A 27,044-nucleotide genomic window follows, 5' to 3' on the forward strand; every position below is an offset into this window, starting at 1 on the left:
GGGAAATAATAACATAACAAAAACATAAAACAAAAAAAATTCTCACGACGTTTCGACTGCAACACAAGCAATCATCAAGTGTGAAATCCACAGTAAGAAATGTTTCTTGCTTTACCGAAATAACCAAGAATATGAATACCATATTCTTGGTTATTTTGTGTTGCAGTCGAAACGTCGTGAGAATCTTTATTTTTTATATTTGTATTATTATATTATTTCCCTTCTACGTGGCTTTACCGAAAGAACCAAGAATATATATGAATACCATAACACCTGTTTGTATTGCCAGAAAGCGTAACACCTATTCTTAATTTTTTCTTTCATTCTGGCAAAAAAGGGGCTCCCATTTTAAATAACGGGTTCTCGGCAACTAAAATTTTGTGGATTCCTAACCCGAGGAATGGACCCTACACGCCCTCCAAGCCCAGCTCCACCAACACCCACAACACGACGTGTGGGATAGAAGCACGTGGTGGGTGACCCAGCTGGCGGACGTGACGTCACACCGGAAGCACGTGGCATCGCCCCCCACCCCCCACCCAGCCACCACCACAAGGGTCACGGCGCCATTTTGAGGCCGAACAGCGCAGCGAGAGACGGCGACGGTGGCGACGCGGCGCGGAATTTCATCGCTCGTACGGAGTGGGGGGCAACTTAGGGGCAAGGCCTCGCGCAAACAAACCAACACCCCCAACCGAGCAAGCACGCCGCATCGTTACGGATTCCCCTTCACGTATTGTTGCCTCGCAAGAGAGAGCGAGAGAGAGAAAATCGTCTTTTCCCGCCAAATTAAGAGCGAGAGGGGCGAGCGACGAAGCGGCTCCCCCCGCGAGAGGCGCTTCCAGAAGGTCCCGGGTGGCCGAGAGGCCGCGGAGACTTCCACCATCATCACCACCAGCAGCAGCACCACCCACCCTCAACTAACAATAAACCTCCTCCCCACCCCCACACATCCACACACAACTGCCGCCACAGCGACGAGGTGAGCGATGTTGGCGATGGCTGCGATGGTGACGATGTTGATGGCTGCGATGATGACGATGTTGATGGCTGCGATCGCTGCGATGATGACGATGGCTGCGATGATGACGATGTTGGCGATGTTATAGCGATTTAACAGCATTGCCACACGTTACTAGCGAGGTGCTGTGGTTACTTTTCCTCGCTGCTGCTGTATTTACAATACCGGTTGCGGGTGCTATTTACCTCATAACTCGTGTATTTACCAATATTCGTGAGGTACAGTAGTACTATTGTTAATTTCCTTCACTAATGTGGTAAGCTATTTTATGTTACTGCCCCCTCACAAGTGCTGATGTAATGTTTATGAGGTACTGTTATTAAATGCCCTCATAACTACTGCCTGCTACGATTACTGCAACTCGCTTATAATTACGGTTATTACCTCCGATTAGCATGGTTGGTGACGTACGGTGCGAAAGAAGTTCACCATACAGTACATACATATTTTAGTTTGGTTATTACTCCAATAATACAATATTTATAACAATACTAGGGTGACTTCGCGATAAGTTCCCGCTCTTCAAACTTGTCTTTCGGGCATCAACACAGAACCTCAATAGAATGTTAAAGATCCTTTTAAATCTTGGTTGGAGCCTCAGGTAATTAATGTATGATGTAGGAGCATCATTGTAACCCCCTTTTATACATTGGTCTCTGCATCACAGCTAAAGCTGCTGTGCTAACGTAGAACGCACGCCCACGTGATAAACCACTTTGTTCAGCTATCATTTGTGGCCAGGTCGCTTCTTAAAAAGAGCTACGTAGCTCAGTGGGCTTTGGTAAAATAATAAAAATAGTGAATACAGAATACTTTGGAGTTTGACCTACGTATGTCGACATCTTTAGTGGAGACCGTCGCCATTAGGGGTTTTCTCAAATCTCCCGTTTAAAAAAAAAACAACCACCATTTTTTTAAGTATTAAATTGTTTTAAAAGATACTCGGCAACTACGAACAAAATCTATCTTTAAAAAAAGATGATAATTATGATGACCTAAATGGGTAAATAAAGATGTAGCACACGACTTTACGGTACCCAGTACAGTACGTATCGTGCACACTTCCGGTTGAACCACGTTTTCAGCGGAAGCTTGTGCACGACTCCCCCGTCACAGGAACGTGGAACGCTCTTGTCAGGCTGCCTCGCTGCAATGAGAACAACTCAGCGTTAGTGATAACGTGAAGACATTGACTGTTTTGCGATTGTATGCTAAATGTAGAATTGCAATATTTTATTTGCTTGGAGGGGCGCTACGTGATGGGTCATCGAGGGCAGTTCCAACAATGTTACGTCTACTTAAAACTTGACTTAAGGCTTTCGTGACTGCAGGAATTCATACCTCGTATACATGCCTGCCTTCAACCCGCATTGGTGAAGTACGGTTAACCCCCACAGCCCTCATGGTTTGTGGAGGCCCTCATCCTACAGACGATTAACAAAAAAGTGCTATACTTGTACAAGTAGCCGCACTTGAGATGTTTTCTGTGTGTGCATAGCATGTTGCTATGCGCGTGTGGAATGTCCCCATCAGTGTCGTGTATGCGCGCATTCTTATTTGTTAGAAGTGCACACTAGCACTTTTGTACAAATATCACAGGCATATCAGTCTTCAGGATCACTATAAATAGAATGATCTATGGATATTTTCGGGCCATGCAAGAACTTAAGCAGCAGGCAACCGTAACACCACCCTTGGCCGTGCGGTTAATGTTACCCAAACTAAAGCCAACTGTTAATTCATCGCTTGGTGAACACTGGAAAGACAGCAAAGACCAAACATTTTCCAAAAGGCGTTCCAAAAAAGACCCACCCAACCATAGGTGGGTCAAAAGTGTTCCATGGGTCATTATAAGTTTGAGTTGCAATTTTGGGTAGGCGACTGGCTCTGGATTTACTCTGGTTCGGTGTGCATATCTTTCGGCAATTGTGCTGTCACACTCCTGATGAGTGATAGCGATGATCCAGATGAGTGAAGATTTTGAAAATATCCTGAACGAGCTCTTGGCTGTTTAAAATTTAAAGGTTTCCCCTCCTACTCAAATAAGCGTGGTAGGCAGTTCTGAGCTCCTTTTGATGGTTCAGAGTCTTGTGGTGGAAATTCCACATTCTCGTCGAGCAGACCATTCTTTCACAGTGCAACCGCAGGTGAAGGGCTAACATAACCCTCGACTGGGATTAAAACTTGTAACCTTCCGATTGTGAGTAGTTATTTTGTCTCAGTGCTACCCGGTCACATAGCTGTCAACTTATGGGGCAAAGTAATTTAAATACTGCAATTAAGTATTAGTAATGATGAAATAACTTGCATTCTTTAAATATTAAAATAATGACACTGAAATTATACGAACATACTTTATTGAATACTATAATTGTATTTGCTTCATGTATGCTCTTGTGTACTTGGACAGTAAATAGTCTCAGGCATACTCTAATGCATACTGAAAGGGACAAAATTAAGATTCACAAAATATGCTCGAATTTGCTGTTCAAGAGCTTCTGTTAATGTATCTTAAAAGACAATGTGGTGTATTGTTCTTGGATATACAAATTCTAGAATGCCCATAATTTCAAACGTTCAAAGTTTTCACTTTTACATTGTGATGTAGCACTTATGCCATGGATTTTACTTTTATTTTGGGTATCATTTAAATTACACCTTCATGACAACCAAGGTACTTTCCAATGCAAACCCAATATAGTTAACTTTGTACCCTAAGGGCTCACCACAACCAGATTACGATTTATTCTCAGACCCTGTCATTGAGTGTCACTGCTGGCCAAACGTTTTCTAACTGCAATGTGTGTCTCTTCATTTATTGACCGTGGTGTTTTTGTGTTTACAGTTTAGCCTAAGGCCAGTGCACACCAATAAACATGGCTGAAGACTTTGACATTGAAGCCATGCTGGAGGCACCTTTCCAAAAGACGGTGAGTCTCAACAGTGCTCTGTGTGTGGGCTAGAGGAAGCAGCATTGTATCTCAAATACTAGCTTTAGCATTGCTTAGGCTGTCATAATGATGTCAAAATGATTGTGATTTTATAAATACCTGCAGTTTAATTTGTGGAGCTTCTAAAATGTGTGTCGTTAAACTTTGTGGTTAATGTTTATGGTGAAAAAAAATTATGAAAGTAAATTAACAAATGATTTAAAGCTTGTATCAGGGAGAGGAGAGACTGTGCTGCTGCAATGCATTTGTAATGAGTGTGAGTGTTTGTAATGAATTGCCCATTTATTTTTTCCGTAGACCCTTCCAAATGATATGTCGCGTTCTGGCGTGAGTGCAGCTATGATCCCAGTCTGAAACCCTCAGACTCGTGTGGTAACGGGGTTCCTTAATATTTTTTGTTGACTTTCATGGACTGAGCTGTCTCATCACACCACAAGCTAGCGACAGCAGACGAGGCTGATTTGTAAAGTCGTGGAAAATTGTAGCGCCACTGGTAAGAGTGACTGTCACTGGTCACATCTGCACTTGGGTATTCATTCAAAATTGAAATGAACAAAAATATACATTGCTCTGCAGTTGATTATTCTCAAATGCTTTTGACAGTTGGCTTTCATCTACTGTGCATCACCAGCAAATGACTGCTGCCTGTTTGTGTGTCCCAATTTACGGAACACTGAAAATGTGATAACTGCATGTTATTTAAAGAGGCCAACTGGCATTCAGCCCAGTGGTTAATGGTGGAAAAAAGCCACACGACGACACATGCCTAGTCATTCTCTAGTAATGATGATGATGATGATAAAGTTAATGACACAAGCAAAGCAGAGAACGTGTTTGCCTGGTTTGACGATACTAAGAAATATAAATGCCCCTTTGCTTCAGGACAAGATGGGAGTGCAAAGGCTCCTCGCGAGCGGTCGTTCTGCTCAAGATGGAAACTGGCAGCATTGGAAGATCAGAGGGCCCTTCTTTGAGGGTTTACTAACCGATCCTGGGCACCCTGACTTAGTCCTTGGTACTTGAAAATGGAAGGGCGGCTTTTGTTCTCTAGCTTGGATTCCTACCTCTCCCACTCCCTGGTTTTTGAGCCAAGACTCCACCTGACATACTGTGGTCCAGTCCAGGTTGCTGGTGTTGGAGGGTAATAAAAAAATTGAATTAAAAAAGTATTTGTTTGCAACTTTGCTAATATGCTATTTGCATTATATGTTTTTGTTTCTCCTTTCCTCCCCACCTCCCTCCCTGCGTATCCTGTAATCTGTTGACTGCTTCATTATGATGTTATTCTATCAACCTGCTTAGGAGGCCACCAAAGTGGGTGAAGCGAATGGACACCCGCTAACCGACACAAAGTAAGAATCCTCCCCTTATCCCCACAGATCTAACCATTGTAGTATGATGCACCCTTGAAATATATTGCAAAAATTTCTATAATAATGCTTCCTAAGTTCCACAGCATGTATGGCTCTGTTGTGCATAGGGAATTTATAAATTTATTCAAGAGACCGTGTTACGAAGACCCTTGTCAAATTTCACGGGTATGACTAATGACAGTGAAAAGCCATTTGGTTTCGCAACTTAGATTTTTTTGCACAGTGGATAATGATTGCATTAAGGCTTTCTTGTAAAGTTCTGCATTGTCAGGGTCTCATTTTTCTAGCTATGTTATCGAGGAACGTTCTTAGAAACTCAATTTGTCTCCAGCCTCAGTCTGACAGTTCAAGAAGATTATTAAAGTTAACTTATCTTACTCTCGTTTGCTCTTGTTGATTCCTATGTCACAGGCCTAAGGTCCCCCACTGCCTTACAAATGTGTTTAATAGACCATCTTTGTTGCATAACAATAGCGTGCTTGTTCTTTTTGTTTACTCTTTTGCAGTGTAGATAAATTTAACGCAGGTTCCAGGTTTGTTCGCTGCCTGCTCTTGTTACGTGGGCTGCGGAGGCCATCGTCTTATATTTCGTGCATGTGTCCTGTGCCTGTTCCCAGGAAAAAGAAGAGTAAGAGTCGCAGCAGAAGCAGAGACAAGAAGAGGAGGTGGGTGCTGGTTCTCTACACAAACGGCCACCATCTGAGCATGCTCAAAGCAAGATGCACATTGCCAACATTTGAATGTTGTCATCCTAACCCATTTAAAATCAATGTACTAAATCCAGAGGTGGCCATGTGAATCGTGAAGGTAACCTAATAATAGAGATAACAGTAGGATGCTATATGCAATTAATGTACGGGATTTCAATATCAGTCGTAATATATTTGGGGTACTAAAAACGTTGATAGCCTGACATAGAATGTAATGAGTGCTTTTGATAAAACTGTTACAGTTATGCCAGGTCCCATTGAACTATGATGCACTTGGTCCATTCATGTTCCAAGTCTATTCTCTCCTGAAAGAACATTTTGTCTTCTCATTAAACCACTAGTTTATACCATACATTACTTCATCGTCACTAGAAAACTATGTTACCCGTGAGCGTGTCTTTAATTGTGGAATTTTGTGGAGGTTACATGCAGCCTGGGGGTGATCAACAATTGTTTATCTTAAATCGTAAATGGCAGCCATAACTTAGAACTTTAGACTTGCAAATAAGATTATTTTCTTGACAAATTCATCTCTTGCTATGAAATTTAATAATAATTCCTAAAATTATATTTTGAAATTAATATTCACAGTGTTGTAGTGCCACTGATTTCGACCTATAATTTGATAGCTTCTAAAATGAATTCTATTTTCATAGATATTGTGGGTGTAGCCCCAACTCTTGGGTTCACTTAATTTTTGTTGATGCTAATAGAAATATACAGCAAAACACAAATTAATAATGCTAGGTAAGCAATTATATTCATTTTAATAGGATAATAAATACATTATGATCGTCTTGGGCAAGACACATTGCTATACAAGATAATGATTGATGGATGAGACTCGTGATGGATGGCAGTAGAGAATGTGTTCAAGAGGACAACCACTGTGGAGATGGAGCGATGAGATGAGTTCATGTGCAGGTCTGAGAGGGATGGTGACAGTGAGGGTGGCCTTCATCCCAGAGTGGATAGTCAATTCCTGATGATCATGGTCTTCTTTAGCCAGGTTTTGCTTAATATTTACCGTACATTGGAAATGCCTTGATTATTTTGTCTTAATATTGTCTACTATTTTGAGCAATACTTTGATGCAGACAGTGCCAAGATATGTTGATCCCTGCATTGGTAGGCAACACCTATTATATGGAATACCACCGGGTCGGCAATAAAAATCATACAAAGAGCCATTTTTTTCGAATTCGTTACGAAACAATGCATGTGAATACGAGATGGTCCTGAATAACAAAACATGAGACGGTCCATAAAGAGCTGCATGCGGCTCAGAAGCCACAGGTTGCCTACCTCTGGTATAACAAGTTGCATTAATAGCACCTTTGGTATTGAAGCATTGGCAGTGCTGCTGTGTCTGTAGGTATTGCCTTCTACGAGGCACACTGGCCACTATGTTGCCAAGCGCACATAAAACCAAACGTGGATTCCAAAACAAACTGCAGTCAAGATTATTTGACTGCATTCCATGAGAATGACAGTGTTCCGATTCCTTCACAGGTACAGCTGTCTCCCACTCATTCTTTGCCAGTCCGCTTGCCCGCTGTTAATTTGCTAACGCTTGTCGTGAACTCAGCCGCAGCCGAGATCGGCGGCGCAGGAAAAGCCGCGAGCGCCGCCGCCGCAGCCGTAGTCGCAGCCGGGACCGAACCCGGCACCGCGAGGAGCGTGGACGCTTCCGCAGCCCAATGTGAGTGTGTGAGAGAGTGTGGGTAACATGTGGGGAGCGAGGGCGCAACGTTTTACGAACTGGGATACTTAACCTGGCGACACAAGTTCGATTTCCGCTCACGGCCAACACCAGTGACAATTATCTGAACTGGTTCTGGACCTCCCCTGTGTCTACTCGGCCTTAAATTAGTACCTGGTGCGGTGTGTAAACATCGCCACTGGGGAGAAAAAGGCGGCCAAGCGTGGTGCTGTCAACCCAACCCACCCCCTTGTGCCGTGCTGGCCTTCATAGGTGCTCGCTAACAGCACTTGCCCCAACAGTCTGTTAAAGGTTTTATGGGGGATCTTTGTGTGCGGCGGTGGCACAGTTATTTGCGCATTGCGCTACGAACCTGGTAATCAGAGTTCAATTTCCGCTTATGGCAAACATCAGTGATGAATATTTGAACCAGCCCTGGGCCTCGCCTTGATCGACTCACCTCAAAATGACTACTTGGTGTGGTGTGTAAACAGAACTGGGGAGACAAATTCATTGGTCCACCTTGTGTGCCGTTCTGGCATTCATAGGTCCTCGCTAACATCACTTGCTTCAACAGTCTGTTCAAGATTTGCGTGGTGAGTGTTCGTGGTGATTCTGTTGAGTTTGTGTGGGGAGTGTGTGTGTGTGGTGAAAATCTCAGGGGTGTGGTGAAAGGAGTGTTGTAGTGGTTAATAATAATCTGTTATCAACCTGGCCACAGCTAACAATCTCAACGACTTGCCGTACAATTCCTGTAAATGCACATAATCGGTGGCAAAAGGTATCCAGACCTAGCTTGGTCCTCTCCTGGATTTCTGTGTTAATATTGGCACTGGGGGGTATAAAAGTGGCCAGATGTGGGGCTGGCCATATCCAGTTGTATTATTACTATGCTTGTTTACCCAGGACAACCTCACTGAGTCTCAAGACCTTTCAGGAGGGGAGATGTTGCTATGTTTAATTTCAATTGAGTAATTTAAAGGTAATTTTTACACATTGGGATGTTTGGCCATTACCAGTTACATTGTATGTTTTCTTTTAGCTATGGGAGGAAACCGGAGAACCCCGACGAAACCCATGCAGGACAGGGGGAGAACATACAAACTTCACACAGAAAGGCGCCCGAGTCGGGAAACGAACCCAGGCCCTTCTTGCTGTGAGGCACACGTGTTATCCTTACGTTTGCTCACAGTACTTTCTCTGAAACTGAATGGAGGATCAATGTATATGTATTTTGTGTTTGATTAGTGTTTAACAAACTGCATTGCTATCCCATTTACCCATTTGTTTTGTAGTATTTTGAGCACAGCTTTATCGGTAGCAATGTGTATCTGAACCTGACCTGGTCTCCTCTGAGATCCAATTATCTCTCAGTCATCAGGATTCCAATTTGTCTTTTATATGTGATTAATTTATATATTCGTGTCGAAGTTAATGGGGAAAATTATCAGAAAGGATACAAATGTGTATGTTGTCTCATAAACAAATGTTTAATTCATATCTCTAAATGACGAGCAAACTAATCAGCAGAAAAATGAATGCGGGCTCGAACCCAATAAGTTTAACAACACAAAGCTGTGCGTTGCATGTGCAAAGGTTCTCAGCCTTATCTAGACCACCAGCTCAAAAGAACATAATGTGCGGTCATTTTATCTTTTAGATCACAAACTCAAAAAAAGTTAGTTGATGGTCACATTTTTCTCAAACCATGGTGATCTTAATGCCAAAATGGCTACGCGTTAAGTTATTTGAGCTGGTGGTCTGGATAAGGCTGATAACTTTTATGCTTACAATGGATATTTTTTTGTGATGTTAGAAAAATGTTTTATACCAGTTATATTTTGTTAGACAGATTTAGAGCACTGAATATCTTGTAGCTAAAAATAAGCTACATGGATTCTATCCAATGACTGTTTATTCAGGATGCTTCTGTAAAAACAATACATGAATCACAGTTCAAAATATTGGGGGCTGCTTAAAGATAAATATTTCTACCTTGGGAAGCAACTAGTTAATTAAATGTGATTTTTCACTTGACTATGCTCAGTTTATTGCTTCGAGTTCTTCGCGGAAACTCAGTGGTTAATATGAAATGCTTCCATGATAAAGCCAGTTTTCAGTTTTGCCAAACCTGTGTGACTCATTGCCTGTGCTGTCTTGCAGCCACAAACGCTCCCGTAGCAAGAGCAGAAGCCCGAGAGGAAAATTTGGAAATGCTCCAAGGTATGTAGCATGCATACAAATACACAGTATATACAAATATTTGTTTACTAGCTTGTTTGCCCATCCGAGGACGGAAGCTGTAAAATTAACGAAAAAATTGAGCAGAGTATAATTGTATCTTGTGTAAATTTAATGACAGTCAATCTTGCACAAAAGCACGTCATCGAACGCTTCACTGCAGTTCACTGTAGCACTGTATATAACTGACCTTCAATTTGTTCAAATTCACTGCTCTGATACTTTATTCTCTTCTGCTTTCGGTCGCTGGGGTTGAAAAATATTTGAATTCAATACAATATCTGAAAAATCACCGAGAAATGTCTATTTTAACATAATGTAGAAGCATGAATTAGACTTACCTTTTGTCAAGTGCTGAAGAAATAAATGGACACCAAATCCACTTTGTTGCTGCGTATAATTAATTATTAGATTAAGTTTCAATAAAGAAACGTTGAATTTGTGAAAAAAAATTCCGCTCGATCTTCTGCGTAAGTGTAAAAATCCACCTGCTCATGAATATTAATGACTGGGGGTGCGGCATGTGGAGTGACGCGCGTTACACACAAACAGACATTCTTGGCTCGTAGTAATGTGCATAGAAAAAGAGCCAATGCTGTGATGCTCTGAGGTACATTTTTACACCTGCACGACTGAGATCTCAGATTTGAATCTGGACATTGACTTAAATTGAGTTTTCAAATTTACAGAGTTTTATATTCTCAAAATTATCGCTATTTACATAATTTAAACACTACTGTGTTCACTTAATTTTGCCTAGCCAGTTGTGTGATAACATGGTTAAATATATTGCATGATTAGGATTGACATACAGATGACCACTTTTTACAGAGCATGACTATTACTGTTCTGTTAAGATATCTCTTTTATTATATTTTATGGCCAACCCTTGCTTAATGTGCTGCTCTGCTGTCTGTTGGGGCTCACAATGTAGGTTCCTTGCCTTACAACATAAACACAGTTTGGAAATTGTTGCTGCTAAAATTGACTCAAGTCAAATTACCTCTGCTCAATTGAGCAATGATGTGGCTCTCATTTGTTGGGGGCCCTAAGCCAGTGGTGGCACATTTCCAAAGTTGAGGCAAGTTTTTTCCACAGGTGATTTTCACTTTTTTTTCAATCCCAGAACAGCAATTGGCAAGGCTGAGAAGTCGAGTATTGTAATCACAACACCCACCACAAGGCATCATTGGCATGAACTCATTGTTTTCCCATCGTAAAAGTGTTGTTTTGGTTTTGTGTGTTCGCTCACGCAGGCCATCCACCAGCACGCTCACCCCAGAGGAGAGAGACAGCCGCACCGTGTTCTGCATGCAGCTTGCAGCGCGCATCCGTGCCAAGGACCTAGAGGAGTTCTTCTCCGCTGTGGGCAAGGTGCCGTAACTCACTCTCTTACCCATTCCCCACCTATCAATCGCTGCGTTTCCAGTTATTAGCTGATGTGCCAGTGCTTTAAAGGAGTGTTCATTTTGTTTTTGGATTCCTCCGATTAGCGTGGTTGGCTACATACAGTGCGAAAGAAGTTTGACATACATTCCAAGGCTATGTCCTTATATCCAAAGTATTTCAAAACATTGATTTCTTAAATGTGATCTTCTAATTGCTGTATCTTACATACAGTATTTGAAAAGAGGTAATATATTTTAATGAGGACTTGGGTATGCTAGTCTGAACTCAGAAAAAAATATTGAAAATTACGTATTTTATCCATCGAATTATATTTGCATAACCTATCCGTCAATGGCACTTTTTCAAACAAAAACACAAATTTCCACCATGGTGACTAACTTGGTCACCTGCTAAACAGTCATTGTTTTACATAGATTTTTTTTGTATTACATTTTTTTAATAGTCTAATGCTTTTAAATAAATTGCACTTTCAAGGCAACACTTTTGTACCTCTTCCATGTGGTTTGTACACTAGTGGTAAACGCTGACCATGTTGGAGATCGGAGAGTGATCCATAAATTAGTGCCCGTTTTTATTAATGAAATACCATTTGATCTAGACAATATAATTGCAGCATACGGAGAGCAAAATGTCGTAGAATAGAACGTGACAGGAAAGTGCTGTAGATGTAATCAGCAGACGTGAGTTTGTGACCAAGATTGGCACGAGAGTAGTACTCAGGTTGTAAACCAGGGGGAAGAATAATTCACTGGTCAACAAAAAAAACATTTTTTTCTGGCCTGGACTTTTGCAGCTGTTTTAGACTAATTTCAGGGTGCTGATTCCAAATCTGATCTCAGATTTGCTCTATCACATAAGTTTTATGCTATCGGCATACCCCATTTTCATTGATTTTACCCGAAATTAACTCTGTCACTTATGATTGCAAGTTGTTGCGAGTCAGTGACTGATTTAGTGTTAAAATATGGTGCTGTATTTTTAGGATAGTGTGTTTATAATATAATTTTATGTCGATATCCACATTTATTTAATATTTTTCTTCTGCAGTTTTTATTGAAAATGCAATATTTGATATATCAAAAACCTGATGTGATCAGCACCCCAAAATTACCTTAAAACCGTTGGAATACCTTATGCCAGAAAAAGTGTGTTGACCAGTGTAATGCTTGTTGGCAAGGTACTCCAATAGTGGTCCTTGATAACACATTAAATGTGGGGGATGTGATGATGGTAATGATGGAACATGGAGGTCCAGTATTGACTGTTGCAAGAGCTATGCGGTCTAGCAATATCCCCTGGACACCATTTCAAATTAAATATTCCTCTCAAGGGATCCAGTTAAAATATTTCGATACGTAGAAATAAAAAGGAATGTGAGATGTAGTAAAATCAAAGGTATTCGACCTGGTTACCTCTTAATTATGGGCTTGCCTAGACATTGTAAAACTGCACCAATTCGGCAGTCATGTGGATTACTATGCTTGGGTACATATATATTATAGTGTGCGCATAACTCAATTGTGCTTCATGGAAATCATATACTAATGTTACATATTAACTAATGCAATCAACAAAACTGTACAAAAGAGATTTTTTTATTATTATACATATAATTAAAATAGATGCAAAAAGAATGAATTTAATAATTTGCAAATAATTGTATTACTTATGGGCAGGAGGGTGAATAGTTACATGCCTAATATTAACATTAACCTCAGGCCTCTTGGAACGTTGAAACAATTTGCTACTTTGCAGTGATTTCCTCCTAATTTTGGACAAGTAGCTGCATCCAATAGTGGGAAGATTATTCCTGATGAACAGTAATGGCAACCAGCCAGAGATACTTGTTTAAAGCAGAGTGTAGTAATCAAATTCCTTACAGCTTAATCTCGTCCTACTTAGGCTGTGCACACTCGCCATGGATTAAATATTAATGTGCACGGCGATCATTGGCCTTTGTGCTGCCCTGCAGGTGCGTGACGTGCGCCTCATCTCGGACCGCAACTCGCGCCGCTCCAAGGGCATCGCGTACATTGAATTTGTGGATCTTGACTCGGTGCCACTGGCAATCGGGCTCACGGGACAGAGGCTGCTGGGTGTGCCCATCATCGTGCAGGCATCGCAGGTGTTTACACATACCCGCCACACACTCGCACACATGCACTTGCACATACCTGCATGCGTTTACACGTGAATGCATATACACATCTAAGTACACATGCAATAGACCCACACTGCTTGCAATGCGCACACAACACGTACACTTGCACATGATTGCATGTGTTATCTCATCTGTTTGACCTTTAGTGGAATGGCTATATTATGCATCTGATTAAGGAGACATTGAATAAGCTTTGCTTGCTTTTCTTTGTCAAAGCCCTCTTAAACTTTGAATTTTGACTACTATACACACATTTGTCCGCGGATCACTGTTATATCTATGGTGGAGCACCCCACTCCACTTGATTTAATTTAATGTAAAGCAGTTGGGTTGATTAATCCAGCACTCGCTGGATCATCACTGGTCACTAGCTTACCGGCAGTCAGTCACCTCCTTGTTACTCTCCTATCTCTACTACCATCTTTACTGTTCCCATGAACGTCACTCATCAATTGCTCCATCCATGTTAAGGTCTACCATACTGACTTTTGTCTCATCCAAGTTATATTCAATTCCATACTGCAAGGCAAACGATTTTCCTCTGATTCTTTCCTTGCACTGATTGACTTTGCAATTCTAAAAGCTTTTCTAAATTTAAGAAACCTATTAATTCCTATCACACTTTCAGTATTGCCGTTTATTGCTGAGCTCTTGATATTCTGGGCCTTTCGACCTGTATACATCAATTGATAGATAAAAAAAAGTTGATGCACTACTGAGTGTTTTAAGCCGCCTGGCATGCGCTGCAACCTCTGGTTGCTGGAGGGTGGTCGTCAACTCGCCAGTTCATGAGCTCCCCTCAACAAATACGTTCATGCACACATTCGCTTACTAAATGTACAATGGCAGTACTTCACAAGCACCTTCTTTAACAATAACAACCCTCGTGCATGTCGCGGCCTTACTGTATGTGTGCGTATATGAGCGGTAGTGTAGCGGTTAGCGCGCTGCGCTACGAACCCAGCGACCCAAATTTGATTCTCGCTCATGGCCAACACCAGTGAAGATTATTTTAACTGGTCCTGGGGCTCCGCTAGATAGACTCATCCTCAAATGAGTACCTGAGGCGGTATGTGTAATCGCCACTAGGGAGACAAAGGCGGTCGGGCGTGGTCTTGGCCATCCACCGCCTTGTGTGCCGTGCCAGCCTTCATAGGTGTTCGCTAGCAGCACTTGTCCCCAACAGTCTGTTAAGGCTATACGGGGAATCTTTGTTTTTGTATATAACCCTGACCCAAATGATTACACAACTAGCTGTCTTTGTCTCCCCATTGCTGATTTTAACACTCAAGGTTGAGTTGATGAAGTGGAGATATAGAGAAGGTGCACATACTACGTGTCAATGATTCCAGTGGCTTGCAATCAAATGCATGTTACCCAGATGAAGAATAATGCATAAAACTGCACCACTGATTTTACATAAATTACGAAGTGATGAGCACTCAATCAAGCCCATAATAATGCTACATCTGTTATATAAAGGCTTGTTCAAATTACACCAAAAGTAGTGCTGTGATGTCATCTGACAGCCTATTTAACAATGTCATGTTAGACGGTTGCTTTAGTGATTCATATCTCACCATTCTAAAACACTGAAAACGAATTCTTGAAAGTTGTTTTGTAGTTTAGTCCAATTGAATTGCCAGCAACTTGTTTATCAATATAGCTCTCATGCATTTTAATTATATAGGTATGGATCCCATCTCTCAAACACACATTGGCTACTCTATCATCAGCTGTGCCATCCGTTAACATTTATAGGTAAATATATAACTGAAGCAAAATAGTACTTGATACATTTTTTTATTTTGAAGCTACACATACCCAAATGAAATTGATTCAAGACCTGAAGATTATGCTCTGGCGTTCTTACTTTTATATATTACTGTGTTTTTATTAATTAAAGTGTTTAAAATTGTACTATGTACTTATTATACACAAAGTAATTGACACTGCCGCAGGTGCCCAATAACCATAGGCAAGAAGGTTAAAAACAATGCTTTCCTACAATTGGAACAACCAATAATGGTGTGTATAAAACATTTAGCACTCGTCCTGAGGCTCAAAGGAGGTGCTGACATTTGAATAAAGACTATTTTAAAAACATCTCACAAGCATTCATTTTTAAATTTGGGTGCCATGCATTCTTGATTTTCCAATCTTAATATCTTTTTTTGATAACACTCACCACTGGAACTATTTGAGGCGTGGACAAACCTCTGTGTTCTGACCACCACAGGCTGAAAAGAATCGTGCCGCAGCTGCCGCTGCTGCCAACCTTCAGAAACTGGCATCGGGGCCCATGCGCCTGTACGTGGGCTCCCTTCACTTCAATATCACCGAGGCCATGCTCATGGGCATCTTCGAGCCATTCGGGAAGGTATGCTGTTCATCCTACTGTCTCGCCCCCTTGTAATATTTTAATTGCATTTTTATATTTTGTGCTGTTGTTTATGGTGTTCTTCATGAAGATGACTGATTTGATTTCACTCCTACTTTGCCTTGCCTTACAGATTGATAACATCCAACTGATGATGGACCCCGAGACTGGCAGGTCCAAGGGCTTTGGATTCATAACGGTAATTTACGCACATCGCTATGAAGCTTTGTCCTGTCACTGTTGTGGGGATTTTGTTGGATCAATTCTGTGTGTGCGTAAGTGGAGTTGTATTGTCAAGGTAGGGCATGTGAGGGCATGGTGATGAGGGTCGTGTGTGAGCGGTTCGAGTAATAGTTCGTTCGCTGCACTGTGATCTTGGCTTTGAACTTGTCTTTGACACCATTTACTTTGGCTTAACCTTAATTGAGTATCTGTTGTGGTTGTGTGAACATCAGTACTGTTTTTTTTTCTACCTACGTGACTTTACCGAAAGAACCAAAGAGTATGGATTCCTGCAGTCACGAAAGCTTCAAATTAAGATCAGTACTGTTGAGGAAATGGGGTTGCTGACTTGTTTTATTCTAACGTTCTGGCCTTAATGTGTACTCACTCAATGCATAAAGCTAAAAGGGGGATAATTATATGTATGTGAGGTAATATTGTCTTGGGGATGCAGTAATTTTAGCGATGTGAAAAGTAGAAACTAAACGTTCCAATCCTAGTGTCGGTTGACTTGGCCTTCTTCAGTCTGGACTTATAAAAATAAGTTCTGCTCCGTGGAAAGGCGATAAAATATGCCGAGTTTATGTACAGTGTCTTAATATGGCACGATCATACAATATTAGAAAAAAGTTTTCCTGGATGGATGGCTGGCTTGCTTGCTGGGTGGCGGGCAGGGCAGTGCTGGATGGAGAGGCAGATTGGAGGGAGGGAGGGACAGATTGAGGGAAAGGAAGGATGGATGGATGATCACTTCCAAAGGATGTACAGATTGCAGATGAATACATTTTATCTTTAATTCAGCTAAATATACATTCCATTCAATTACACACCATTATAATCAGGATGCTACTCGACAAAACATGATGCCAGATGTGGCCTTGAGACAATTCCATTTTGGAAAATTGTCAGTTGCTCAAATAGTATGAAGACAAACTTGGAAAGTTTTATTCAAATTAGTGGAGTTATTTCTCCTCTTAATGGAAACCCAGGGAATGTTTATTGGTCCCTTAGCGTGTGGCTCTGCGTGCGGTGTGTGCTGCGGTGACGCATGTGCTTGCGTGTGCTGTGCAGTTTTCAAGCGCCGACTGCGCCAAGAAGGCGCTGGAGCAGCTGAATGGCTTTGAGCTAGCCGGGCGACCCATGAAGGTGAACTACGTGTCGGACCACTCGGATGTCATCATCAGCGTTGGCAGCGGCGGAGGTGGTTCGTCCTTCCTGGACAACGACGAGCTCGAGAGGACGGGCATCGATCTCACCAACACGGGCCGCCTGCAGCTCATGGCCAAGCTGGCTGAGGGTGGGTGGTGGCAATGAACACGGGTTCACCGTGCCTGGGCATTCTGGAGTGACTAGGTTGAATCTGAAGGTTGGAGCATGGTGTGGAAATTTAGGGAAGTTTGTAATCTGCACAAGATGCCGCAGTGGCGAGATGTTAACTACCTCACCTGGTATGCAGGAGATCGTGGATTCGATCCCAATGCTGACGCTTGTATATTTGGAGTTTCCATATTCTCCCCGTGGTCATGTGGATTTTTCTCTTGGTCCTCTGGTTTTTCCGTCCACGTTTAGAAACATGCGTTTAGATTATTTGGCTAATATGAGTGTTCACACGATAAGCCACTTTGTTGTGTTGAGCTATTATTTCTGGCCAGGTCGCTTCTGAAAAAGAAGTGTGTGCCTTACCTGGTAAAAAAAAAAATGTTTAGTGTAGGCCATAGTTGAAGGGTGTTGAGATATGTAGCTGACTGTAGTCGTGCAGCTTTGGAGGCAACTGTTGGTGGATCATACACTGGAGGGTTTGAGACTCGAACTTTCTGGGCTGCGAGAGACAATCAAGAGGCCACGGTACAGCAAGTAGGTCCGTGAAGTTGCCTGCGGACTTTTAAGTGGTATCTCCCCCTATATCAGTTTGCTTGTTGCATGGCCAAATATCCAAATACAGAGCCTCCTAAGAAAGTTTTAAGACTCAACCAGGCTCTATTAATGACACTTGTGTATTAGTTTTGTTGAGGGACATCAGTGAAAGTTGAGAAACAAACTGGATCCGGGTAGAAGGTACCAAAGCATGTCTAGATTATGCTTGAAAGGACGTTTTTAGAATACAATTTGATGTTCTTTAGTAGCATGACAAGTGTCCAAGACACCATACATATATGCGAGGGTTAAACATGAGGTTGAGATGTGGGTATTCTGACTCGGTGGTCCGAATTTTAGGCTCAGTCAAATTAAAACTTACGGGAACGACACCAGCAGTGTTGTGCATTCACGGTCCAAAAAACATCTCGCCACCATTGTGATTCAGCAGTGATATGGCCTAGCCGGGGCAGTGCATTTGCTGCTCATTGCAGAGGTTCATGATTTGAGTCCAGTGCAGGTGCAATAACCTTAATCATTGTGGTGCTGTCTGTTTTACAGTGGATGTTAAGATCCCCTGAAGTCATTGACAGGAGTAGGTCATTGTGTGCCGGCGTCGGTGTCAAAAGTTGGCAAAGAAAAAAAATTGCCCACAAGTGACTGAATTGGGATTATACAAAACAATCGCCCTCTACTGGTAGACTAATGCCCCAGGTCACTCTTGCAAATTAGACTATCCTGGTCTCTTGAGTTCTGACTTGCTTAAAGTCTAACAACTTAAACGTTCTATATTTTTCAATCACTGATCTGTTACCCCCAAACAATGGGCATCCTCGCCCCCTAACATTGTCTTCATGTTGTGTTTACAGGTTCTGGGCTCACTATACCACCCGTAGCGCAGCAGGCTCTGCAGATGAATGGAGCCATTCCCCTGGAGGCATTAATGCCCTCCCTAGCTGCATGTAAGTGTATTTTGTGTTGCAGGGCAGATGAGTGTATCATGTACACCAGTGTTCTTGAAATCTGCCGGTCCATGGGCAAGGTGTGCCACTGCAAATGTCTCTTAGAGAAGCCCACCAAGCTGCGGTCTACTGAAAGATATGGGTCACCAAGAGATAAAGAGATGCAGATTAGTGGTATGAGAGGAGATACACGAGATACAGATTAGATAACTGTTGACAATGAATGAAGATTCGTCACATGAAAGTGAGAATGGTAGACCGAGAGTTGAGGTTCAGATTCGAGAGCACATGTACAGACGTGGACATCACTATACCCTGTGACATCCTATAACATCTGTACGTGTGACACTGATGTCAAAATATCAAGTGACATGACAAAGTGGCCCACAAACACATGCTAGTTTTATATTGTGGCCCACTAATTGAACAACCCTCATTTCTAGTATATACACCAGGCATGTAGCGATTCACCAATTTAAAGTCGGTTCTTGTGCTCATTTATAATGTGTACAAATATATTTTCAATGCGAGTGCATTTTATGTAAATGTTTCTTTAAGGCTAATGGTAAGAATGAACGAAGGAATAAAACCAAGAGGGAAGAAAATACACACGAGACACGTAATAGACTGGAATGAGAATACAAAGAATGACAGTACAAAAGAGTCCATACAGTAGATGAGTGTGGGTGGGGCAAAAGACACAGAGAGAACACGCTTATGGAGAAGACGTAAAAAGAGATGGCGTAGGCGAGACGGCACAAGTGAGGCATGTGAAGAAGACAAAATTGTTAATGTTTAAATTGAATCGTGCCAGTTGATCGTACGCTTTGTGGGCGACGGTGGTGAGTACCTGCCTCTAATATATAACCAGTACAGCCTCGCAGTCGACTAGCTTGCCACTGAGCCGGTTGGCACGTACAACATGCGTTCTCATCACTACCACATGCCAAATCCTATTGGGGCAATTGTTATCACAAAAATGCTAAATCTGCACAAAGTCCTTGAAAATCTCCCTGCTATTACAAGGGATGGGGCAGTGATCATTTCCATTGGTGGCCCTTTGGTGGCAATTCTATTTATCGTAGCAGGAGCCTGTCTTTCGATAAGACAACTACTGTTGGTTTCCCACAGAGTTGTATGCATTTGATTAATTCTGGAGAGATGATGGGTTGACTGCCAACCAGGATCTGAACTCACGACCTTCCGATTGTGAGTGGAGCGCTCATCAAGCAGATTTAAATTCACCTGTGACATTGGCAAGAGCAAGATATTGTTTATTGGTGCCTACTATCCATATCTAAATTACAAATAGTTAGCCGCAAGTAAATATTACTGGATTTCCAATTTTATTTTAATTCCCGTGTAAGTGCTGTTTAGTCATAGAAAAGTTTACAAAATTGATAAGATGGTAAAAAGTTCATTCTGCCCTTTAAAATAATTACTGCCAAGGTTTGGTTCAAATGTGGAGTGTAATATGAGGACAATATAATAATAAATTATAATTACCTTGCTATCACTGTCGTAAAAACAATAGTGTGTTGTGAGATGGACTGACAACTAAATGGCAAACCCACTCTTTTTTTTGTTCAGCCATGAACCCAACCTTCACCATGTCTCCAACCATCGCCACTCAGTGCTTCCAACTCTCCAACATGTTCAATCCACAGTCGTGAGTGATACCTTCCACATGCACCACAGTCACACCTTGTTACTCGGTCCCGTACTGGTCTCCAACTCGGCCAATGTTGCTTAAGATCTTTTTACACAACTATTAGTTGAAAATGTTGGGAAAGGTATGGCCCATGTTAAACCACTCGTGGAAATGTTGATATGGGCCTTGGGTTTGAGCTGCACCATAGGAACAAGGTCAGATTCAAGACGCCATCACGGTTGGCACCGCCACTCCTTGCCATTGTCAGATTTCTCAGCTATTGAAAAACGACACCTGACTTTTCTCAAGGGCAGGGGTGGTGGTGGTAATGTAATCTGTCTGCTGTACAGGGAGGTGAATTCCAGCTGGGTGCAAGAGATCCGGGACGACGTTGTGGAGGAGTGCAACAAGCACGGGGGCGTGGTGCACATCTACGTCGACCAGAATTCAGCCGAGGTGTGTGCGGGAGGGGGGAGGCATATCACCTCTTTCGGAATAATTTTGCCGAATGCCCCATAGGGCAGAAGCCTAAGTCCTCATGCAAGTATTGGTTCATGTTTCCCCTTGTATCTGATTTTTGTCAAAATCGTGTCGACGTCTCCACCGAGAAGGCGATGTGTACCGGTCGTTTGTTCGTAACATGGCACAATGACAGAGACCCAACTCTTGGGCTATAATTTGTGAGATAAAAAAAGTGACATGCCCCTACCGTTGTCATTGCAGGGCCATGTGTATGTGAAATGTCCCAACATACCCGTCGCACTTGCTGCTGTCAACTCTCTTCACGGTCGCTGGTTTGCAGGTTGGTTTACTCTTTCACGAATATATATTCCGTATATTTAAGATGTTCATACAAAAACATTGGGTGACGATAGCCAATGGAGATGAGCATAGACCAACACTAATTTCAACATGGCAACAACAAACTTTAAAGTGTTTGTCTTGACTGTAAACACAAAACATTATCCAAAAGAAAAGCTTTGATCTTGTAGAAACCAACGTTAACTACTGCGCTTCTTGGATTGTCCAACACAAATCTGGTGTTTATAGTAAAGATATTCTTAAACATCACAGGAAAGAGCATTTCATTGACAATATTTCGAACTAGCTGGAGTTGCTGCGAAAAGGTCTTTACCTCGCCACCCTCATAGAAGTTGTTTTTCAGTAAACAGAAAACTGGCACAGCAATGATTGACCTCCGCCCCGCTGCCGATGGCACCGTTTGGCGTCCTGGCCTGCTGCTGAAGATGGCCAAAATCATGAGATGCCGTTCTACTGTAAAACTAATGGATGCGATGCTTGGCAACCATACTTTCAGGGTACCACCTCGTTTATCAATACAGCTGCAAGACAATTATTAACAATGGCTTTCCATCAGTGCTCAGTACGAGCAACATCACTTTATCATATATATGTGACCTGCCATGTATATTATCTCGCAAGGTCATATACAGGCAATGATTTACGAAAGGGATGCATTCATAAATCTCGCGTAAAACGAAATTTAATAAATCGTAACGTCTTTTCCCAGTAATTTAGTATAAAAAAGTAGGAATGTGTCTATATCACTTTTTACGATACAAAAATAATAATAACAAATAGTGAAACTATTGAATAATTATATTCTATGGTTCTTTCGGTAAAGTCACATGTATAGAAAAAATAAAACAATTGTAAAAATATCACAACGTTTCTATCGCAACACAAGCGGTCGTCATCAGGAACAGGGAGGTTAGCCTCTGAGGGCAAGCTGTTTAGAAAGGTTTAGAGATGGGCGGGGCAGCTAATGTTAATGTAGGAGAAAGCTCCGACACCGGCAGTAGGTTTACACCAATCAAAGAGCTGTTTACAAATGTTTAGAGATGGGCAGGGTAGAGTTTGACAAGAAAACACAAATCAAAAGTGGATGATGACATATTTCCAATGATTGCTGAGTCTATAACCTTCCTCTCGGTTGAAATTGTCTTTGTGTCTGTATATATGGATGGCTTCATGAACGAATCTTCGTTGATAGCCAGTAGGCTTGCAAAGTACCATCGTCTTAGAGAAATCAATTTCGTGTGAGCCAGCCGCATTAAAATAATGATCAGCCACGGCAGAAGTATTGGTCCTGCCATGTTTCAAATCTGCCTTGTGCTCACGGACACAGTCCGAGACATGTCGCTTAGTTTCTCTAATGTAACTGCTGCCACAGATACAGCTTAGTTTGTAGACGCCGGAATGTTGCATGTCACGAATCTTGTCAATGAATAATTAGTTAAAAACAGCAACAAAATCCACCTTTTTCAGGGAAGTCACCAAAAGATATGCATGCTGACATTACTGGAAAGGTGATGGAGGCATTACTGTTGCATCCATCCACAATGCTACCATGGATGGATCTCTCGGCACGTGCCATGTAAAATTTAGTTCTTACGGAAATTCGATGTCGTTCATCGAAAGCGTCCGTTATTTGTCAATTGCATTAACACGTAATTTCGGAAATCGACTGGTGCCTATATGCAGATCACATAGCCCTTGCTGCATAGTGCACAAACTGAAAACATTGCCACTGATCTAATGTTATTGGAGGCATATTTCCTTGCTGGAGACTCCAAGCAAATCCCTCCCAAGTACACGCACAGGCACGTTCCACCTGAATAAGCATGCAGCATATTCCACCCTTGATGTGTCCTATGGTAGCACAGTGCCATTTTGAGATATCTAGTGGTGATCGTGAACAGAAGAAGCCTTTCCTGAAAGCCCCAATATATAACATATGTAAATATACTCAATTAAGAATTGCTCCAATTTAAAGCTTTCATGACTGCAGGGATTCATCTTCTTGGTTCTTTCGGTAAAGTCACTTAGAAGGGAAATAATAAAGGAAAAACAATAAAAATGTTATGCTTTATTTTTATTTTATTATGTTTTATTTTTATTATTTCCCTTCTACGTGACTTTACCAAAAGAACCAAGAAGAAGGTTAAGAATTGCTGTTTACTCAGAATCTTGCAGAAACAGCCTGGGGTGCCTCAGATGATGTGGTGTGAACTCCTGCCTTATCCCTGATCTATTCATGGCAGAATATTGTGCTCCAGCTTGGTCTGGGAGCTTGAACACAACTTCGAGATGTACAATTGAATAACGCTATGTGGACACCAACCCCCCGGCTCTCTGTTCTGGTGAACATTCTGCTACCAAATATTCCAGAGACGTGCAGGGGAGTTTCCACGTTTTCTTACCAACAACAACCTATCCATCAACCAATACCTCAGCAGTGTACCTTGCCATCATCTTAAGTCCCAAGATCCCCCTTTGGGGATCACGCTGTCACCATCCTAGTACCTCACCCAGATCCAGGAGAATGTTGGAAAACCGAGTTGAACAACATGGACATTCAGAAATGGATTTTTTTGCACTTTTTGTACGCAGCATGGACGGGTTGTGCTTTTTCTGTAGGATTTTATTGTTTACGTATGTGATGTTTAGATTTGTGTACAATGAATTTTAGGTGTATTTTGTGATTGTATTGTTTGTTGCGGTTGAACCCAAATCAAGAGCCAAATGGCTCACAAGGTAAATCCTAATAAATGAAACTGAAACAGAATAGATACTTCATTTGAGGCCCACAAATTGCACCACCTCCCTGTGACATTTCGCAATGGTATAACCATCAACCGCATCAGAACATTAACAGGCTGATGTGCACATCTGTTTAATAAATGGAAAAATAAATGCAAGTCACAGTGCGATCGTGGCCATGAAATCCACATGGTTATCATCTAGTTCCTGAACAAAGTACATTGACGTCACCTAGAGAATGTCTGACTAATGTCTTGCTTTTTTCACTGAGAAAACTTAAAATTTGTTGCAGACAACTTGGGACAGCCTCGGTGTGTCTGAAATGACAGCTCTTTGTTTTTTAGGTTCCATCTCGATTTAAAAGTGAATATTCCCTTAGAAGTTATAGTCTATGATCAGTGTTTATTTTCTGTGAAGCCAAGATTTGGGTCTCAAGTATATTGTCGTAACCAGACATTTGGCAATGCGTATTACATTTGTCGATTAAAATACGTTATTATGCTCACAATTCATGCCATTGAATCTTGCGTGTGAGGATAATGTATCATTCTTACAAATGTCACATTTAAGTTAATGTAGTGAACAATTCTGGATGAATAAGAAAAAAACTACAGGACTGTAAAAATAATACACTTCTGAATTGACTTGTGACCCAGATTCATAGAAAAATAAATTTCTAGCTGGTAAATCGTTAAATTGTACAGATATGAACTCACATCTTTTTATTTTGGATTGTCTTCAACGGTGTCTTTTGCCTGTGGTTTGCTGCAGGTAAGATGATCACAGCAGCATACGTCCCTGTGCCCACCTATCACAACCTCTTCCCGGACTCCATGAACGCATTGCAGCTACTCACGCCCATGAGGAGATGAGGGCTCCCACCCCAGCAGCGTGCGGCCGTTGTGCCATCACTCCGGCTTGATCCTTGTTGAACGTCGGTCCAGCACACATGCCCTGTACTGATTGCAAACACGATAATTTTTGCATCTCCTACAGCAGACCAGAAGGGGCCTTCTTGACCCTTCTGCGATTGCACCCGAATCATTTTTTGAACGCCTCCTGAGGTTTGACATTTAGAATTCTTAAATATCGCCTTTTTTGTTCATTTTCAAACCAGTTTTAAAATCGATTGATTTACAATGCTAGGATAAATGTTAATTTTTTTTATAAAAAAAACTTTGTTTCCTTTTATATCTGCATATGTTTGTACGATGTTTGAGTTTTGCTCTCGGTTCAGCTTGGCTTTATCTGTTTTGGGAAGTAAAAAAAAGCGTAAATGTTAGGGCACAAGAAAATTACTGTAAGTTAATCAGGGACTAAAAATAGACAAAACATTTTGTGTCGGTGTCATCTATACTTACACACCCCTGTTTTATACTCCGGCAATATCAGTGTCATTTTGGTCAAATATTTTGAAAAAGCTAAGTGAACTGTGAATATACCCAAGGAAATATATATTTAACTCGGAGCCTCCATCACTGGATGACCATCGGCTCCCTCAGCGGAAGTGGCCATGCATTGCAAGCTAGCAAGTTCTTTTTTGCGACTTAGGTAAATTAGCAAGTTCATGTTACTCAGTCTCAAAGCACGATCGATATTCAAACTGGCCAACCATATTTTTGAATTCATAAATCTGAGCATGACTTTATGTATACGAACCCTAAGCTCAAACGATTTAACAATATAAGTTCAGCCAAAGAAGGAAACTTAAATTGAATAGTTTGTTCATTTGCTGCCTTCACCCCATTGTGAGCGACTGACATTCAAACATTTTGTGGTGACGTCCAAATGGATTGGCATATATAAAATAACTAAAATATTTTAACTTGCGCACAATGACAGGAAATTCAGAATGTAAAGTTTCAGATGAGAAGGGGGAGTATATTAAAACAATGGTGTGGTCACCACACGTAGGAGGGCACAACTCCCATAATGCCTTGCATGCATGCTTTTCATGTGACCACCGCATTGCATGTACAAAGCTCAACCTTATCCAGACCACCAGCTCAAGAGCTGATTGTGTGGCCGTATTGTTGCAATGTGGTGGTCACATGACATGCATTCAAGGCAATTAGTTTTGAGCCTTGATGCTGTTTGAGCATACTTTTGCATGTTCAATTATTTCCAGCATGCATGCTTATTCATGTTATGGGTTTTTTCACGTACAGAACTTGTTCGATTTTAATAAGGGCATCATCTTGTGCATAATTTCATGGTAGGCAAGAATGATTAATTTAGTAATTTTATTTGCTTTACATTAAAATGTTTGATGGCTTCATGTCTCTTTCCCAAAATCTCCAAAGAAATACTAATTTTGTTGGCAACGGCTAGGGGTCTTTATGTTCAATTTAGTTTGTCCATGGTTAAAGTGGGATGTTATATCACATTTGTAATTGAGGTCTGAAGTTAAATTTCTGCAGCAAGTCCCATTGTGCATTGAATGCTGCCGGTGGGTAAATTGTCGGTGTTCTTTGCATTTACTCTTTGAAAGGAGGCCCATGGGTACCTTGTACAAGAAATGTACATTTTTTATTATGGTATTATTAGACTTAACCCGGGCTGTTGGGTATTTTGTCATATAATTTTGTAGATATTCAGAAGGTAAACTTCGACCCTACAATTTACTAGCAGTTTTGACACCTTTCAAATCAGTCCAGGAATAAATGTGGCAAAGAAACCTGCAAACATTTCAGCAGTGTCCAAAATCTGGAAGGATTAAAAAAGCAATCCTTGAAATTTTGTTAACCAGCTATCGACTTTGCAATACCACTCACTGTTTTAACAGCTCTTTATGCGCCTTGGATTTGTACAATATGTAAATAAACGTTAGTTACGCCACGTA

At 41.5% G+C, this 27,044-nt stretch overlaps 1 protein-coding gene across 3 annotated transcripts; it reads left to right on the top strand.

The window, feature by feature from the left end:
• Positions 1-517: 517 nt before the first annotated feature.
• Positions 518-27,044, top strand: RBM39 (RNA binding motif protein 39). Of its 3 annotated transcripts, none has more exons than XM_078602085.1 (17): positions 518-982; positions 3,867-3,951; positions 5,275-5,324; positions 5,963-6,010; positions 7,644-7,757; positions 8,800-8,913; positions 9,921-9,980; positions 11,255-11,372; positions 13,381-13,533; positions 15,809-15,949; positions 16,083-16,148; positions 17,243-17,468; positions 18,895-18,987; positions 20,578-20,656; positions 20,989-21,094; positions 21,362-21,440; positions 24,974-27,044. In XM_078602085.1, exons 2-17 carry the CDS (start codon positions 3,898-3,900, stop codon positions 25,072-25,074), a joined length of 1,602 nt encoding a protein of 533 aa, XP_078458211.1. In that variant the 5' UTR covers positions 518-982; positions 3,867-3,897; the 3' UTR covers positions 25,075-27,044. The 3 variants fall into 3 exon arrangements, with proteins under 3 accessions (XP_078458211.1, XP_078458212.1, XP_078458213.1); XM_078602086.1 differs by having other exon boundaries at positions 9,939-9,980; XM_078602087.1 differs by lacking the exon at positions 8,800-8,913.

Source organism: Lampetra planeri, chromosome 17 (assembly GCF_965212315.1).
Source record: "Lampetra planeri chromosome 17, kcLamPlan1.2.h2, whole genome shotgun sequence".
NCBI classification, from domain to species: domain Eukaryota; kingdom Metazoa; phylum Chordata; class Hyperoartia; order Petromyzontiformes; family Petromyzontidae; genus Lampetra; species Lampetra planeri.

Bases quoted from the DNA above. Each gene is read 5' to 3' on its own strand.
- RBM39 (XM_078602085.1), top strand. From the start codon at position 3,898: ATGGCTGAAGACTTTGACATTGAAGCCATGCTGGAGGCACCTTTCCAA. The intron at 8,914-9,920 runs GTGAGGCACACG...GCTGTCTTGCAG, and splicing joins GAACCCAGGCCCTTCTTGCT to CCACAAACGCTCCCGTAGCA. The intron at 9,981-11,254 runs GTATGTAGCATG...TCGCTCACGCAG, and splicing joins AAATTTGGAAATGCTCCAAG to GCCATCCACCAGCACGCTCA.